Consider the following 18,909-nt stretch of genomic DNA (forward strand, 5'->3'; position numbering starts at 1 on the left):
GAGGCATTTCCATGATGCCATGGAAAACAATCTTACCATATCAAAGCTGACGGCTGGCAAATTAAAATGCAAAAAGACTACATTTTGCCTCCCAGTGTGGTTGATGATTGTAAACTAGGTGGTGTTCTAGTTGCTATGAAGTACTACTAAGCAATTAAGTGTTATGTTGGATTTATAGGGTGTAAAGAAAGTGTGTGGTATTTTTAAAGATATTTGTATTCTTAGCCATTCGCTGAAAGAATGTTTTTTAAAACAAAAGACTTTTACAAAAAATTGTAAGTTTTAAGTCTTTAATTTGCTTTAAAAAAATCTTGTGGGACACTTGACGACCTGTCATGGCACATCAGTGTGTCACTGTGCACTGGTTGAAAATCGCTGTTGTAAATTAAAGTAGCATTTTTTTAAGGAGATTATAGCTTAGTACTAACATCTTCTGGTTTTATAAGTTTTTGCAACTGTTTTCGTTAAGATTTTTTTCTGTCTGCTCAACTTTTTTACACTCCCTAAACAGTCAAAAAATGTACATTTGTATATCATGCAAGGAAGTCACCTCTTTAGGAGCTTCCATTTTTTTAAACAATTTGTGCTTAATCCTTACTTTTTCATCTTCATTTTGGTATTAAAATTTTCCCATGTGTGAGTTATGATGCCATTTGAAAGGTAAAGAGCAAATTCACATATTGGTTGCCATGTGTGATAGCAGTCACGTTTTTAACTGCAGTCCACTTAGGTTATAAGAATACCTATGTAAACACTTCCAAGCAAAGATCCTAAATCTTCTAGACTTTGTTTCATATCTGAGAGTCATACATATAGCCCCCATTGTTTCTTTGTGAATTGCTTTTCCACCCTCTCTTCCCAATCCTTTCTAACCTCCTCTAATTGATTCTTATAGTTATCATTTAATATCTTATATGCTCTACTAATCATCCATTTTTAACAGCAGCTTCTGTTCTAAATACTAGCTAGTCTTTTGCATAGAATCCCCTTATTTCACATTTCCATTTGTACCTTTTCTTGATTTCCATATTTCTGTGCTTTATACAGATTTTCATAAAATTTCTAAAATATTTCTAGGACCTTTACAGGATCTCTGGTTATCTTCCTTGTTATAGGCTCCCTAAGCTTGGCGACAACCTATTTCTTTTTAGTTTCTATTGCCATAGTAGTTGTGCTAAAAGATTTTCTGCTCTGGAGTTATTATAAAAAAAACAAAAAAAAACATTTGCTTCACAGCAGTCTTTCTAAACTCATGCATATTATTGAGGTAATCCCTTATTTTCTGCCTAGCAGTCTGCAGTTGCTCCTCTTCTTGTTCTGTGAGATTCCCCCTATTCTGCAATACTTTAACCTTTGTCAGTCCCTCTAAATAATTCTTGTTACTTCTTAACCATATCTCTTTTTTTATTTCCATACCATTTTTAAATTCCACTTTAATTTTTTCCAACTCCCTGGCTATATTTTCAGAAGAAATTTCTATCTTGCCTTATAACTCCCAAGTAATTTTCATTACAAGTTCCTTAAATTTTTCTCTTTTTAAGAGGTATGTAGGAAGGTACCACTGAACCAACTGCTGGAATCCAAGCAGAAAACGACCTGAACCAGGTCACAACTGTTTTATTACAGGAATTAAGTGCTTTTGTGTGTATATAACATACACTTCTTCAGAATAAAAAACATTCACAAAAATTCAGTTTAAATAACCCATCAATAAAATCACGACCCATCGACATACCTACCAATTCTAATCTTAAAGGCTACTTACTCATATAATAAAATACATAAAAGTCTATACAAATATATACTAAGAAAAAAACCTAACCTAATGTTTCCGTAATGTATACTACATAATAACATTAAGTCTTAGAACACAAGCTATGAATAAAAACTCATTCAAACCTGGGGGTGAGGTGGCGTTTAATTTCGGTTGCCAATGCAGCTTCCTCTGTTCTACCATGTCACGCCATGGTCCCCACAGTAAATTCTGCTGTATGGTGTCTATACCCGAAAATAAAAAAAACATGGTCTGGATGCTTTTCTATATGACAATACACTACATTAGTAGTTCTCCTCTGATTGATGTCATAAATGTGTTCATAAATGCGTTCTTTAAAACTGCAAATGGTTTTCCCAACATAAAAACTTGGGCACATTTTACATAAAGCCACATAAATCACTCCCATTGATTTACAATTACAAAAAACATGTGTCCTTACTTTCATACCATTAATAAGCACCTCGTGTTTCTCTAAAATGTACTGGCACAAATTGCATGCACCACATTTATAAGTACCCCAAGTCCTTTCATTAATGGTGGTATATATCTTGTCATCTGATTCTAACATGTTCTTGATGCATTTAGCTTTTCTAGTGACAAAGACTGGTTTAGTTCCCAAAATGTCAGATATCCCTTCAAATGCTTGAAAAACAAGTCAAATTTGGTTAATAACATTCTAAATGTAACCATATTCTTCAGTGAAAGTGGTAATGAATGAACAGTTATACCCACCATTTGTTTCTCTCTGATAAACCAAAGTTTTGTTGTCTAACAAAGTGGGAATCACCTCCTTCTGCTGTCTCTTCTGAAGGACTTCCCTCCATATTAAATCAACTAAATCCAGGGGGTAACCTCTAGTTGTAAACATCCCTTTCAGATTTATACATTCTTTGAAAAACATTTTTTCACTAGAAATCATACGGGCTAACCTTATATTTTGCCCCTTAATAATTCCCCTCTTTTGGTGCATTGGGTGACAACTTCTGTAGTGCAAAAGGCTATTAGGTTATGTTGCTTTCCTAAACACTGTGCTCTGCATACTTTTATCCATGTCATCCTTGTAAATAAATACATCCAAATAGTTAATACTTACTGTACTATAATGGTATGTAAACTTTACGTAAGAGATAGTGGAATGTAAATATTCCAAAAATCTATCAGTGTCTACTTTACTAGCATCCCAAGCAATAAAAAATGTCATCCAAAAACCTCACATATAAATAATAAGGTGGAGCATTTTCATTGTTAAATATAAACTGCTTTTCCCATTGAAGTAATACTATGTGTGCATACAGTGGGGCACAGCTTCCCATAGCAACCCCTCTTTTTTGTTGAAAAAATTGCCCATAGAGATGAATAAAATTATATTTCAAAACCGTATCTAACAATGCATCAAGCACATTAATTTCATTGGCGTTGAAATGACCAGATTCGTTAATAAAATCATGAAACATTTCTTTTCCAACATCTTGTGGGATAACATTAAATAAATTTCCTATATCTATAGTAATAAATGTTCAAAAAAAGAAGATATGTAAATTATTTGGAGTGATTAGAACTCTGCTGGATATTTAAATTACGAGCACATCTACATCCTGGTCTTAATCAATTTATAAGTATTAAACCCATACTTGAAGCACGCACACACAGATAAATAAGAATATATATATATATATATATATATATATATATATATATATATATTTGTATTTTTTATGTATTTATGTTCTATATTATTTTTGATTATATATTCTCATAAGAATGATAGATGGACATTTATTATATATGTATCTCATAGTTAAGATATAGGATACACATACCACACATTTTTATATATTATTTATATTTTTTATATTTTTCATATTATTTCATTTTATTTTATTTTCATTATTTATTTAGATTAGGTTATTTAATTGATAATGAAAAGTGATTAAAAGTTATAGAATTTGTCAAACCAGGAAAATGTTGTATATATTTATCATAGTAGCAATGAGTATATGTGAGGTTGTGACATGTTTCTATGGTTGTTTACACAAATGGCTATATTTTTATTTTTATTTGTAGTTTTTGATGTTTTAGACATAGAAATATAGTCCCTTAAATCTTCATAAGGTGCACTATATAAATTCAATCAAGTTTTTCTATAGATATTACAGTTGAGATAGCCATTAAATGATGAGATAAAATAATATGTTAACTTAGATAGTTTGTACCAGCTATCCTTAGCTGATATTTAATTGAATGAGATGAACTGATGATTATTTAATGATTGATTGCATCAGGTGTCCTTAATTAAATAGAGTATATATAACCAATGGTTTTAAAATGTTTTAGTGAAATCTGAAGAAGTGTGCCTCGAGGACACGCGAAAGCGCTTATTTTATTTTATGAAATAAATTTTGTTACATGCTACATATTTTCGTGGTGGTCCTATCCTGTTTTTTCTACATAGTAATAAATGCTAAACTAGTAATGTATTTAATTTTTCTTAATTTTTTCCAAAAAAATCCCAAGAATCTTTCATAACATGGGGGGGGTAACCAGATACCAACATTTTTACTTTTTTTGTCTGTGTACACAGCCATGGAGTGAGTGATAGAAGTTCTAGCACTCACAGTAGGTCTCATAGGAGGGTCCCACAAACATTTATGTATTTTTGGGATCCCAAAAAGGGGGAAGGGACCACAGGGAATGTAACTTCTAAGAATTCATACACTTCTGTAGAAATTTCTTCTTGTTCCAGCATGTCTAGCAAAATAAATCTAATTCTAGAATAACATGAATTAATATAATTCAAAGATACTTGCTCATAAAAATCTTCATTTAGTACATGTTTAAACATTTTATTAAGATAATCCCCTTTGTTCATATTAACTATCCCCCCCCTTATCTGGCTTCATGACTCTAATTTTGTTTTGCATAAGTTCTTCTAGTAAGTGTTGTTCAGGAATAGTCAAATTAGTTTCACTCATGTGAACATTTTTACCCCTTACCAATTTTCTGAAATTAAATTCACATAGCTTCTCAAAAATAACCAGGGGTGTAGATAACACAGGGTTAAAAACTCTACTTCTTCTTAGAATATTACTAATGTGATTGTTGTCAACACCATTAAACAACAGTTTGAAATTACGCTTTCTTAAGAACAGTTTTAAATCCACCATTAAAGTCTCAATTCTAGCATGTGTTGTATGAACAAAAGTAAGCCCTTTACTCAACAGACTCGCAATATTTTCATTGAATGTCATATCTGTAAAATTATAAACTTTGTAGTCACCATTGACATTGATTAAAGTGTTAGGCAATGCCTCATGCACAGTACCTGCTGTTCCAAAGTTATCTAAAAGTTCTGTGGATTCTGGTAATATGAATTCCGCCTCTCGTGTCACCCTCTGTTCCTTGTATGCTGGTTCTGATTCTGTTGGTGAAAATTCCGCTGGTTGTTCACAAAATGGCTCCTGTTCTGGTTCCTGAGCCTCTGTGATCTCCTGGGAGGAGCTGCATCTAAAGGGGCTGACCCTTCTTCTTTCTCTCTGTATGCTCCACTTCTTCCAATGAGGGGTTCCCTTCTGAATCTCTGTTGACTTGGTTCTGCCCATCTGACACACCCATTGGCTGAGTGTATGCTTTCCCCTCCTGGTATTCCCTTCTATCTCTGTCAAGTTTTTTACATTTTCTCTTTTGAATGTCAGTTAACTGCATTGTCTATTCTGCCAAAAACTGCAGAGTATTGCGCCCCTTGTACAGAAAAAAAGCACATAATTTTTGAGTTTTTTGTCCAGCCCATTCGGCTTCTTTCATAAGATTGTCTATTTCAGTCTGTTTGTACTTTCTAAGTAGGTTCAGCAGCTCCACACCTTGTTTATTGAATAATTCTGTCAAATCCAAATGCAAAGGTGAGCCAGCTAATAACCCATTCGGGTATTTCACAGTCTAAGCCCCTTAGGGACTCTCTCAGTATGAATACATTCAGATAAAAAGGTGTATTCTACTTGTAGTTTGCGACATTTAAGTAACAAATAACCATTTTTAAATTCCACTTTAATTTTTTTCCAACTCCCTAACTATATTTTCAGAAGCATTTTTTATCTTCCCTAATAACTCCCAAGTAATTTTCATTACAAGTTCCTTAAATTCTTCCCTTTTTAAGAGATATGTGGGAAGGTGCCAGTGTCTCATTTTTATTAAATTACCCTGTATTTTTATTTTAGTTATTATTGGTGCGTGATCCGAAATAGTTATTGGATGCATATCAAAACTTTCAATTAAATGCACACATTCCTGTGAAATAGAATTTCTGTCTACCCTAGCCCAGTTTTTGTACATAGGGGAATAATATGTAAATTTACTCCGAACTCCTACTGAATTCACATTTTCCATGCCAAATATTTTCATAGATTTTTTTCAAAAGTCTATCCTTTTTTAATATATTTTTCCCATCTGAGCCCTGCTGCAATCAAATTCCAGTCCCCACCTAAAAGTAATATTCCCTGCTGAAAGCTGTTTATTTCTCCCAGAATTTTCTTAAACTCCATTATAACAGTTTTAGGTGGAATACAAATACATGCCAGTGTAATCTTCGTCTAATGCCAGTAGCCCCTTAGTACTACACATTTACCATTATTGTCTTTTTTCCTCCTCTATCACTATTGAAACTCCTCTTGCAATTAATGTAAGTACTCACCTTTTCCTTTGTCACAGATATTCTGCTGAACAACCATCCTGAAGTCTTTTCTTTATCAAATTCACATACTTAGTTTTTTCCCAAATGTGTCTTCTGTAGCATAGCTATTTGCACTCTACATTTTTTTATATAGTTTACTACTCTTTATTTTTTGTATATATCTGCGAGACCATTTACATTTAAAGATAATATAAAAAGTGTTGTCATTATGTTAAGAAGTTACTATTTCCACCTGTTATGTGTAGCAGCTTTTTTAATATCTGGTTTCAGCTTTTGTGTTACATGCATACATGCAAGTTGAACTTTTATACAGCTGTTTCTTGACATATCCATTTGAGCTTATATTAAATCTTATAAAACGTTTTGTTTTAGTGAAAGCCTCAAACAAAAAAATGAAGACACTCAGAACATCCCTAAAACCTATTAAAGTAATACTAACACACAAAACTATGTACATCTTCAAATATTAAAGTTTAACCCTCCTAATAGGAATAGTTGTCCCAGACTGACAGCCACACTCGCAGACTTGGATTAACTCATAAGGAAGGTTAGCATGGTACAGCCTGTGCTTCTACTTCCACTAAGTGCTGTTTTATTTTTGTCTTATCTATTCCTCTCCCAGATTAGAAAAACACTTGAATGCTTTCGAAAACATTATCTTCTAGCCATTGAAATAAAGAAGTATTCTGTTTTTATTGCCTATTAAATTGTGTCCATAGAGACATGAGAACCAGATACACAGTTACCTCTACTACAAGCTCTTATTTATTTGGTAGAGAAAAACCTTTTATTACATATTCAGTGTTCTTTTTTATTAATTGGCTTCCCATTAAAATTTGTTACCAGATCGTGCCAAGGGCCTTAATTCAGTCATTCCCTACAAGAGTAGGAAAAAGCATATCAAATTTTCTTGTATCGTGTTCTTTTGTCCATTCTTTCCTTCTCCTTTTATGTTGCAGTGCCTACATTTCTTAAAACTGAACAAGAATTAAGAAAGAAGAAGGGAAACAAGCAGGGCACCCGTTTACTTTAGTAACCCTATTACACTCAAAAATAACTGAGAAAGCTTCAGTTTATAACTGAGAAAGCTTTAGTTTATGTCATGCATTATAAAAATACTACTGTTAAGAACAAAATTTTGTTTTACTCGCAGTTAACTCTTTCATTCCTCTTCCCCTCTCCTAAATGTTCTTCCAAACATTAATGACATGAAGTAGGGCATATGCTTTGGAGCTCTCTACAAGTTTAACAAAGTCAAAGAAGTCAAATTATTTCCAGGTTTTCTTGTTCTGTTATGTTTTACAAGTACAGTTAATGTTTTGTAATCCCACATTTATTTGTCAGTTTCTGAGTTACTGGTTTTCTTCCTGTTGATCTCCATCTCTCAAATCTAGACTCTGCTTCATTTCCAATGTATTCTTCATTATTCTAGTCAACTCTAGTGCTTTTCTCTGTCTCTCAGACATTTTTTGTGAAACATTGGAAAAGGTTTCACTGGCACAGTCTCTCTATGGACTTTATTAATAGAAGAACAGGAAGCAGAATCTCCTTCTCTTTGATAGCTCACTTTTTGTTGGACAAACTTCTATATTTCCTCCTTAGCATGTTCTGCATCAAAAATTATTTTGACCCTCCAGGAAAGAATATTCTGAAAATAGTTGAATGCAGTAGCTTGATTCTCATGCCTTCTGCATCAAAAATTATTTTGACCCTCCAGGAAAGAATATTCTGAAAATAGTTGAATGCAGTAGCTTGATTCTCATGCCTTCCTCTCATCATTCCCTGATTAGTGGAATAAATGTATTCCTCGTCTGCCTGGTGTACAGTGAGTAATCATTTTCCACAGGCATTCTACTGTCTCCTAGTTTTAGTACTTTGACCTTCTGCCACAGTTTTGTCAGAATCAACTCCTTCTGCTGGTAGGATTGCATCTATACTATTAAAGGTCTAGGTTGCTTTCTCATGGCCAACTTTGGAGCATACACACAATGTGCCCTTTCAATTAACAACTCCTGCTGTGGAATTCCAGTTCAGTTGCTTATTTGTACTTTCATAAAATTAATACAGTCTGATCCTTCCAGCTTCTCTGGTATAGCAGAATATGTCAGGGTTTTCCTACATGTTATGTCTTCTTATTCTATTGTTTTTTGAAACATCTCTCCTTCATCAGTCTCGTACACAGACAGCCTTTTCTTCATTTTGACCTCTGATTTTTGCAGTTTTATTGCCTCATCTGAATATGTGTTTAGCGCTTCCATTTTTCCAGGCTTTTGTTATTTGAGTTGATATACTCATTATAGTATACAGTGTACTATATACAGATATATATATATGTATAAATATACAGTGTTTTGTTTATTTTAATCAGCTCTGAGTAGATGTCACTTATTTTTTCCTCTAGATTACTGGAAGTCATGTCTTGCACCAAAGCTGGAGCTTGCACAGCTTCTTGCGGAACAGCTGCAGACTTCTTCCCAGTCAGTATTTTCTCCTCACCTTTTATGATTGATTTTCTTTCAGGTTCTCTGAATTTCTTTTTTGCTGGCATCCAGGCAGTGCACTTACTAGCCACTAACTGAGACTTATTCAAAAAAGAAAGACAAGTTCACTGGTTCTCTTTTTCTCAGTTTCTGCTTTCACTCTAGGAGAGCTGAAATTAAGCTGTTACTCAATGTGCAGCCATCTTGGAAGTCTTTGTCTAGAAGGAATCTTAATGAGGGGGTAGCTATGAACACTGTGCTATGCTTAGAAAAAAAGCTATCAGGAGTGGTTTGAGTTTTTTCTGCTTTTGTCTCCCTAGCCCTAACACATGCAATGGGCTTGGTTTAGTGGGGCTGCATCTATTAGGATGAGCATAGGCCTTCCCCCTCACTTCTGCAAGAGGCATTCCCTTCAAGCATCCCTGCCCACCACCCCCCAGTAGGAACAGTGAACTTCCCAGTCATAACCAAGACGTTAGCAGTGTTCAATGTGCCCCTTGAGTGCAAGCAACCCCCCCCCTCAGAGGGATAAGCTGGGCATGCCCAGTTGCCCCTCCTCCTTCCCTGTATTGCTAGGCTATTTCTGACTTTCAAATATGAAGAACGTACAAACCACTTATTGGTTGCATTCATAACAGGATGATTTGATCTTCTGAAAGCATATCAGTAGTGCTCATAGTTTCATTGCTAAGGGTATAGATTAAACTCCAATTCTGTACAGACCAAGAATGCTTAGAATGAGTTTTAATAATTTACAGACATTATAAAATATGGTGTTTTTTTTATTTTGTACTGTAATATTATCTCAGAACACTTTTTCTCATTTCTTTTCTGTTTAGGGGAGAAAAATTCTACAAAGTCTTGAGTTATCTGAAAGGATGAAATTTATTCTTTCACTGGGTAAGTTGTGATCTACACAAATAATTTGGGTGTATTTCTTTCAAGGTTCAAAGCAGCCTATTTATTTAGTAAAATAGTTATTTTTGTGGCAGCTGTTTCTAATTTTAAGATATTTTAATATTTAGCTTCATCCAGGTTTTCTTCTGATGTGAATATGATATCTTAGGAGTAAATCTTTATTACTCCCCTGCCAGTTAGACTTTGAACTAAATTCGTGTCACTCATGATTGGTCAGGTGGTCTTTAAAATGTCCCTTGACAGTTGTTACAAAAAACTGAGATACTATTATGATGGGTGCATATAAACATATTTTAGGGGAATTATTAAGGGCTGCACCCCATAAGATTAGTTCTTTCATCACAAAGGGGTGCAGTTATGATTTATACTCTCCCTGCTTTGCATTACTATATTTAAAATGCCTTATAAAATAGAGTGAAACAATTTTAACTGTAAAAAGCCATGCAAAGCACTATAATGTTTTGTGGGATATAGGGACAGATATAAAGTAATTCTGAGGGTTAAAAAGAGAAATAGGTTGTTAGCTAAGTAATACCTGCACCTTATCCTGTAGGTATGGAGGTGAGCAAGGTGAGATGTGAAATGGTGGTAAATATTTTCGGTTAGAGTCTTTGACACTCGTCATAAAGAACATTGCTGGCAAAATTCTTGATATGAATAGGAAATAGCTGGAGGTAGATTCAGTTCCATGGCCTGATCTTCATAAATACCCTAGAGGTGCATGGCTGCATTCTTGCATCATGGATATTCAACACAGATCAGCTATTAAAGAGCGTGTACTACATATCTTTCTCTGTTTATTTTTATGTCCTGAAATAAACAGTTGATCCACTTTACTGTACTAAGTCTTGAGTTATTTCACATGCCTCAATCTTTTGACATGAAGTATTAAGTCTAAACTTTATTTCTTTACTTTGTGTAGTTATTTTGTGTACTTTCTTATTGGTTTTAATGTTGTGCCGGAGAAATTTACTAGCAAGCATTCTGTGGGCATCAGATTCCTACAGAAGACTGGCATCTTGATTGTCTTTTCTGTCTAGGGGAGAACCTTGATGGAGATAACTGTGAACACTCCAAAGTTTAACGAAGAAGTTCCAGCTAGGAGAGCAAGGAATTTACAAGAGTTTTTTATACCATGAGAAATTATCAGCTTGTACAAAAATCACACAGCTAAGGCAGCACAGCTTGTGAAAAAATAAATCCACAAATATTAGTGCAGAAGGAAAAAAAAGGACATTAATCAAGGTATGTCAGGGGTCAGATATGCCATTAATTATTAAAGCAACATCATTCCCAAGAAGAGGAAGCAAAAAAAAAAAAAAAAAAAAAAAAATCTTTTCCTGTCCTAATACATCCCAGGAAAAACAGTGGATGGAATTTTCCCAAGGCCTGTTTAAGGCTATCTTAGCTCAAAAACCTCCATTGTTTGTCACTTCTGGTACTACTGTTGTCTCTCATGAAAGACATCTTCCTCAGAGGAAGATGCGGCAGAGTTTTGATTCAGATGAACAATCTCTGGCCTAATTTCCAGATACACTCCCCAGGCCAAGTGTCATGTGAGGATAAGGACACATTATCCCTGATTCTCCTGTAGTGGAAATTTCCTTTGAGGAAATCATATCTAACATGAGGAAGCATTCTGAGTGGGAATCCAGAAAATAATTCAAATGTACAAAAAAATATTATAACTTGCTAGGGGTAGGCACCCCATGCATGCTCCCTTCCCACCTGTACTGGAGCTTTTCTGGGTGACTTTCCTTCTACTTCCTCTGCTCCTGACTCTGAACCCCCAAAACCTAAAAGAACTGATAGATTTTATAAAATGCGTGAAGAACTGAAATTTTTGTATAAAAATCCTTTGGCAGATCCCTTGCCTTTTTCTTTTTCTTTGGACAAGTCCTTGATGGTATTACCTGCTGAGAATGCCCCCCCCCCCCCAGATAAGAATAGCAGAGCAGTAGAAAGATTTGGGGAAAAAGGTGTATACCACTTCCACTCTCGGCTTCAGACCTTTGAATTATTAGACTCAAATGACAAAATATCTAGTGTGTATTGTGGTAAACTTGAATAAAATTCGGTCTTCTCTGGAAATTGTTGGTATTGCACAGCAGGCCATTTCTATGGTAGCTCAGGATTCACAGGTGGCTGGACATATCACAAAGTGCAGTTAAGCGCAGAGAGAGTGAGAGAAAGTGTTGTTTGGCCTTATTGGAGGGGATTTGATTGCAGAGCAGCGGTTCTGGAAGAGTGACAGCAGAGTGGATCCAGAAGAGAAAGCTTTTGTGAGGCTCAAAGATAGAGAGAGAGAGAGAGAGAGACCGGTACTCGCGTATTATCACAACCACTTTTTCGAGGTAATACCGCTCGCTTCCTGCTGTGTTGATTTAACTGTAAGTATGTACAGGATCACATTGACAACATTAACTTTATTAAAAATCCTTGTTTAGGTAGGAAAGGCAGTATGACATGTGAGGAATGACTGCTTGTTTCAAGCTATGCCGTTTCCCCAACATCATGTCACTGGAGATACATTTTCCCACAGCACTTTTGTGTAACACGCATTCCATCTCTCAAGCCGCGAGCCCCCCGCTTAATGTAACAGACTCACACGCTGACAGTTGTCCACTTGTCTGCTACTTCTTGACAGCTACAAAAAAGAGAAGAGACCAAAAAAAGGGGGGGAGGACAAAGCTGTCAAACTTTGTTGTGCAGCATAGTTTCTTAATAAAGGTGATGGCAGGGAATGCAGTGACAAGCCTTAATATCCTTTTATTCCTTCTTACTGGTACCATTATCAGCGCTGACATGCGAGGAGGAGTACATTCCGACGGCTCGTCAGTGCATCAGCGATCAAGAAGCGGCGAGCACAAAAAACAGCATAAGTACACCAAAACCATGATCTGCACCGTTTCCCACGATACCCCTGCCTAAAACAACCTTTCAACGTGAAGGAAAACACACTTCTTGACATAATGGCAGCATGACCGTCTATATCTGCGCACAGAGAAGCGAGCGGTATTACCTTGAAAAAGTGGTTGTGATAATACGTAAGTACCGAGAGACCTGCTGAAGCTGTACTCCAGCTGCCAGGTACGTGAATCTCACAAGTTGGTGCATGGATGTTTAATGTATTCAAGCAGGAACTTACTCAAAGTTATTTCAAAAATGAACTTTATCTGAAAAAGTAGCAGTCACAAGGGCAAACCAGTTAGTTTTTATTATAAAAGGAAGGTGTCACTATCATAATTAAATCTTCACATCTTTGCTAATGTTGAACACTGTGGCATTAGCTATGAATAAAAATTCAAATCAATGCCAAAACAGATATAAATCTCTATTATTGTGTAGTCATCAATGGAAACAATCTACATCTTGCAACAAAGTGTGTATATATGTATATAAAGATGAGAAAAAAATGTGATTACATGCATATGTATTTGTCACTCTCTAGTGGTAGCCAGAAAAATTACACCAATATGCCAAAGGCACCAATCAGTCAATATTTAATGTGTTTGTGTGTGTGTGTGTGTGTGTGTGTGTGTGTGCGTGTGTGTTCATATGTACTTATTGGGCTATGTGAGGAAGCATAGCCTTACATTCCTATGGTAGTTTTTAACCCTTTTTTTTGCATACAAATAACCCAGAGATAGGCTGAAAAAGAATATGTTGGGACATTTGCATGTGTTCCCTGTCCATGAAGGACAGGGTTACTAAACCAGGAGTGAATTTGTGGTTACCCAGCCTTTCATCCAAATTATATTTGAATAAAGTAAGAGAAGTACTTGCTTTATATGGAGAGGAAGACAATTCCATAGAAGCAGTAGTCTCTGTTATACAAACTTATCCCTCCAGTTTGTTCTATTTATTTTACAGAAGAGATTGAGATCCCTTGTACCAGATGTTTGATACCACTGGATTTGAAAATATGTAATAGGTTTATACACAAGACAGAGGTTGCCTCTCAGTAGCCAGTATGACACTGGGAAGAGAAGGAAGACTTTGAGACTGTCTACGTTTTTACAATTTAGGCCCTTATTTTTTTTAGTGACAAAACATTGCGGTCATTGAAGATGTGACAAATGTTTGGACAGGTACATACTGAAAGGGGAATAATGTTCAGTTATTGGCTTAAGTGATGAGTACAGTGGAGTTCTTATGACACTGGAAGCTTTAGAAGACTGACATTGCCTACAAAAAGACAATTTGAGGTGGACAAGGATTTAGCAAATAAAGCAAAGCCCAGTCCCAGCAGTTGGGACTGTCTGCTATCTCTTCCCAGGCTACTATATATTGTACTCACTTTGATTGACAATAGTTTTTGCTAATATTATGGCATCATTCTTAGTGATGGCAGAATGCTGCTGAAGGCTAGGTTTTCTCCAGCCTCAGATACATATTTCAAGAGCTCATTCATGTGTCTCTTGGTATAGTACATCTCAAGTCATTTCCACATACATGGACTATATCTTTGTCACGTGTGTACTTATGGTGCAAGACTTGAGTGCTTGCATGATGTTGTGAATCTTTGTGCCTAATAGGCAACTGACAGTTATGCTTTCTTTACACAGCGTGATAAATGGTGGATTGGTGTGTCTCACTATGATGTTACCTATAAAAACAATATTGGATTGTATGGTTTACCTTGTGGGCTTTTGAGGTAAGTCTGTATAATTCTTGGATGTATGTTTCATGGTGGGGCCTACCTGTGATGTGTGATTGTGGGGTTGCTGAGGATATTTGTTACTTAGGTTACATTTAGGCGGCCTTTGTTGTTTAGGTGGCTACTTTTAAGAGTCTCAGCTTGTGTACTTCAACGTGTTTGGTCTGAGCTGTGTGTGTTTTGCTCAGTGTTGGGCTATGTGATGCTGACAATCTGCTTGTTATTTGTTGTGGGTGTCTTTGAGAGGTTTGCCTCCCATAACTTTGTATAACTACATCTCTCACACACTATGTTCACTGATTTAAGTAGTAGATGGTCATCAGTAAACATGAGACAGTTGTTACATTGTCTCAGGATGCCCATTTCAACCAGGCTGCCTACAGAGACAGTTGGAAAATGCAAATCCATTGTTCCAGGTACTTACTGATGTGGGCTGAAGGAGTTACTGTGCTTATGTTTATGGAGTTCATCTACTGGACATGCTGCTTGTCGAAAACAATCTATGTGTACAAGAACAAACTAGTTGGAAAGAGAGCCTGTTCACCCAGCCACTAGAACACAAATTTGGGGGAATAGGTTGTATAGAGAAACCTAGGCTTCTAAGTCCTTGAGTCTCTACCCTGCTGGCAATGGGCAGCATTGCATTAGATCGCCTTATTTATAACATAGAAAATAAGCAAAAAAAAAAAACCTCAATAGAGCACACCAACCAAGAGCAAGGCACTTTAATTTACCCTAAAATCCAGCCTAGCCCACAGCTAACCTGACACCCTTCTTCTGCCACCAGAAAGAACCAGTAACCTAATTAAAGCAAAAGTTCCCTCATTTAGCAGGGCAAATCAGTGCAACCAGTATCAGTGCACTCAATATTAAACAATTATATCAAGGGTCTTTTAGCCTGGTGAGTAGCTTAAGGGGGAGAGACTTTGTAAAATGATACTTATAGACTGCAGCCTATAAATAGGTTCATAATTACTAGGTTAAAATTAAACTTATAGACTGCAGCCTATAAATAGGTTCATAATTACTAGGTTAGCCATTTTAAGCCTAACCATTTTTCCATTATTGCTCAAATAACCTTTCCCATTTAGTATGCATCCAGCCTATACCTTTCGAGGTATAGTAACAAGTCAATTTGTTAGAGTATCCAGACTTTGTCAAAATAAGGATGACCTTTTTAATGAGGCTAATAATATGGAGCTCCTTTTTAGAGATAGGGGATATGACATGAATATGGTGAGGAGAATGAGGCAAGAAATTATTGGAGACATTGGGTATGTCACTAATGCAGAACCACCTATTTCAACTGGGTACAGGATGAATTTAATTCCAGACTCCATCATTCATGGTAATAAGTCATGTTATGTCATCAAGTATACCAACGAAGTGGAGAGCATTAGGAGAGTAATCAGGAAGAATTGGAATGTTCTTACAGCTAATAAAGAGATCAGAGATATAGTAGGTCTTACACCTAAATTCTGTTATAAGAATAGTGACAATCTTAAGAAACAACTTTGCAACGATCAACATATCACTAATGTAAGGAAATCTACTAGTCTAGTATTGGGAGACATAGTAAGTAAAGGGACATACCCTTGTTTACATTGTCCTAGATGTAACAATTTGAGTAGGATACAGGTCTACCAACATCCTACCATGAATTTTGTCTTTAGACCCAAACATTATGCTGACTGCAACACAAAAAATGTGATATATCTGGCTACCTGCTCCCTTTGTACAGTATTTTATGTGGGTTTAACCAAGAGAAGGTTGAGGGACCGCATTTATGACCATCTATATGAGATCCGGAAACAGGTTGAGACAAATGCACTAGCCAGGCATGTTAAGGAGTATCACTCTCACTCTTTTATGTTCAGAGTCTTAGATATAATTGTACCAACTTTGAGAGGGGGTAATGTTGAGAACATGCTGGCCAAAGCTGAGTTACATTGGATCCTGAAATTAGCGGCACATCTTCCACCAGGGTTAAACAGTTCCATTTCTTTGAAACCTGTATTGATTGAACGTAGATAATGTTTGTGATCAATTTTAGGGCTATGATTTTCATAGCCTATGTATCACACACTAATTAACAATGATGGTGCCTATAAACAGATTTAGGTCCAATCTGTCATTGTTTTATATTGTATATATATAGTTTTTCATCGTTTATCAACGTATACTCTATAAGCAATCAAATGAGCAAGGTATGTTTCCATATAAATATTCAGCCTCATATTATTTCATTATATATTTTACAAGATCTTAGTAATGTATTTCTATACTATAATCCTAACCATATATCAACTTATATGTCTATTTAAATCATAATGAATAACTTTATACCAAGAGCCATTTGTGCTTATGGCAGTTTTTTCAGCAGAATGTATATACAGTGAACATATGGGTATATTAACATTAGTCCAACTTGTAAATTGATACAGTAATTTTGAATCAACATAAGATAAAAACTATGTGGTACACAGTATGTCTTGTGATTTTAAACAGTTTTGTTTAAATGACTACTTTCTACTATGGAATCCATTGTGTCGAATAATGTCTGTATACTATTCTGCTTGATGGTAACTATATGAGAGCCATGATTTATATCTGGTATGTATATGTGCGTATAGTGTCATGAAGCAATACTTCTTAAGTAAATATATTAGATCTTTTTAATTTAGACTGAGTATCAAGAGTTGTCACCAGTCCTCTGAGTGTTACCTGGATTGCTATGTTTTATGAATCGAATTATATGCATTTTCGATGCTTAATGAATGTTTACTCTATATGTTAGAATCCAGGCGATAGGGCCAGAAGGATTATTTTTCGCTGCTTGTGGCGCTCTTTCAGAGTACTGTGAACTTGTGGATTTAAACATTTCTATTCAAATAATTACTTTTAAATATGAAATCTATTGGATAAATAATTGTTATATATTATTCCGGTTGCTAGTAACTATAGAAGAGCTACGATCGATACTCAGGGTTTATATATGCTTATAGGGTCAGGAAGTACTACCCTTTAAATATATTAGGCACATTTATAATAGATTATGTATTAAGGGCTGTTATCGGTCTTCGGAGTAGTACCCAAATTGTTAAGCTTTGTGTATTGAATTATATACATTTTTTGACGTCTAATGAACAGGTTGTTCATAGGTTAAAGTCCTGGTATTAGGACCAGGGGGATTACTTTTTGCTACTGGTGGCGCTCCTTTAAGAGCATTGTGAGCACGTGACACCATCTACGAATGGAAGCATCGTTCACCTTTAGGTGATGATGTCACTGTGTTGATGTTCGAATATGGAGTTATTCCACTGACAAAATTGTGAACTAAGAGCTCGTCTCTTCACTAAAATTTTTTGTGATCATGGCACAGCTTTAAGATGGAAGGTTATATTTCAGAGTATAGGCATATGGAGTTAATGATGGAACATATTGTGAAAGTTTTGTTTCGTGAGCTACTGGATTATGTGTAAGTAGCTAGCGATCATGTTATAAACACTATGCGTTTATGAGTTAGAGTTTTCTTAGTGGTTTTAGTAGATACTTGCATTATTGATGTTTTTATATTCATGCATTATTTGAATCTTGCAAGTTTCGTTTTTTAAATATGTTTTTAAAAATGTTTTGGAGTGCTATGTAATGTATGCTTGACATTGAACTGAAAAGGGAATATACTGAACTTAATGTAACCTGAATCAAATCCACTATGATTGTTAACTAATTCAGGCGATAATGAGTAGTTGATTTAATGAGCCCGCCAAAATGTAGGGTATTTATTTGCTTGTGAACTGTCTTGTGTTATTGCATCTGATGAAGCATAGTTTAACTATGCGAAAGCGCTCATTTTATGTTCCAAAATAAATGATTTTCTACATTTTTATTGCGGAAATTATTGGACTTAATTGTGACTATCCTTGGATTGGTATATAGAAGAGATTTGTTCGTGGTGACTGTTCTCATCTTTTGGTACTCATTTATTTTTCTTCTTTGGTGAGAACGTCTTCAGCAGTGAGTTGTGTTCTTTACATTTTGTTTTGGTTATAGATGGCCTTAACAATCCAATAGTTGACAATTGTGTGATGTTCATCGTGTTTCACTGTTGCAGTCATTACACTTGGGTTATCCTGCTGGCAGGCTACCCGCAATCGGCCCGAATTCCAAAGTCTTGGTCCAGCGTCGGTTGCTGTCGCCTCTTCCCTGATGTCAGTGCGCCAGGGGTATAAAAGATGCAGCCAACGCCATTTTCTTCAGTCTTTCTTGCCGCGCGGTGCCCGAAGCAAAAGCAATTCACAAGTGCCGGTCGGCCGACTCCTGAGATTTTTTAAATCGAATTTCAGATCCGAAGTCTTCAATAAAGCTAAGTACACCCATTGGGGAAACT

At 35.7% G+C, this 18,909-nt stretch overlaps 1 protein-coding gene across 2 annotated transcripts in view; it reads left to right on the forward strand.

Annotated features, from left to right (window-relative positions):
• TBCK (TBC1 domain containing kinase) overlaps positions 1-18,909 on the forward strand; it is a 1,512,759-nt gene that overhangs the window by 398,610 nt on the left and 1,095,240 nt on the right. For both annotated transcript variants that reach the window (XM_044061297.1, XM_044061298.1), the window contains one exon: positions 9,781-9,841. In XM_044061297.1, coding sequence (XP_043917232.1) covers positions 9,781-9,841 — 61 coding nt within the window. The remainder of the gene's footprint in view (positions 1-9,780; positions 9,842-18,909) is intronic.

This window comes from Protopterus annectens, chromosome 2.part0 (genome assembly GCF_019279795.1).
Source record: "Protopterus annectens isolate FY-2018-M chromosome 2.part0, PAN1.0, whole genome shotgun sequence".
NCBI lineage: Eukaryota > Metazoa > Chordata > Ceratodontiformes > Protopteridae > Protopterus > Protopterus annectens.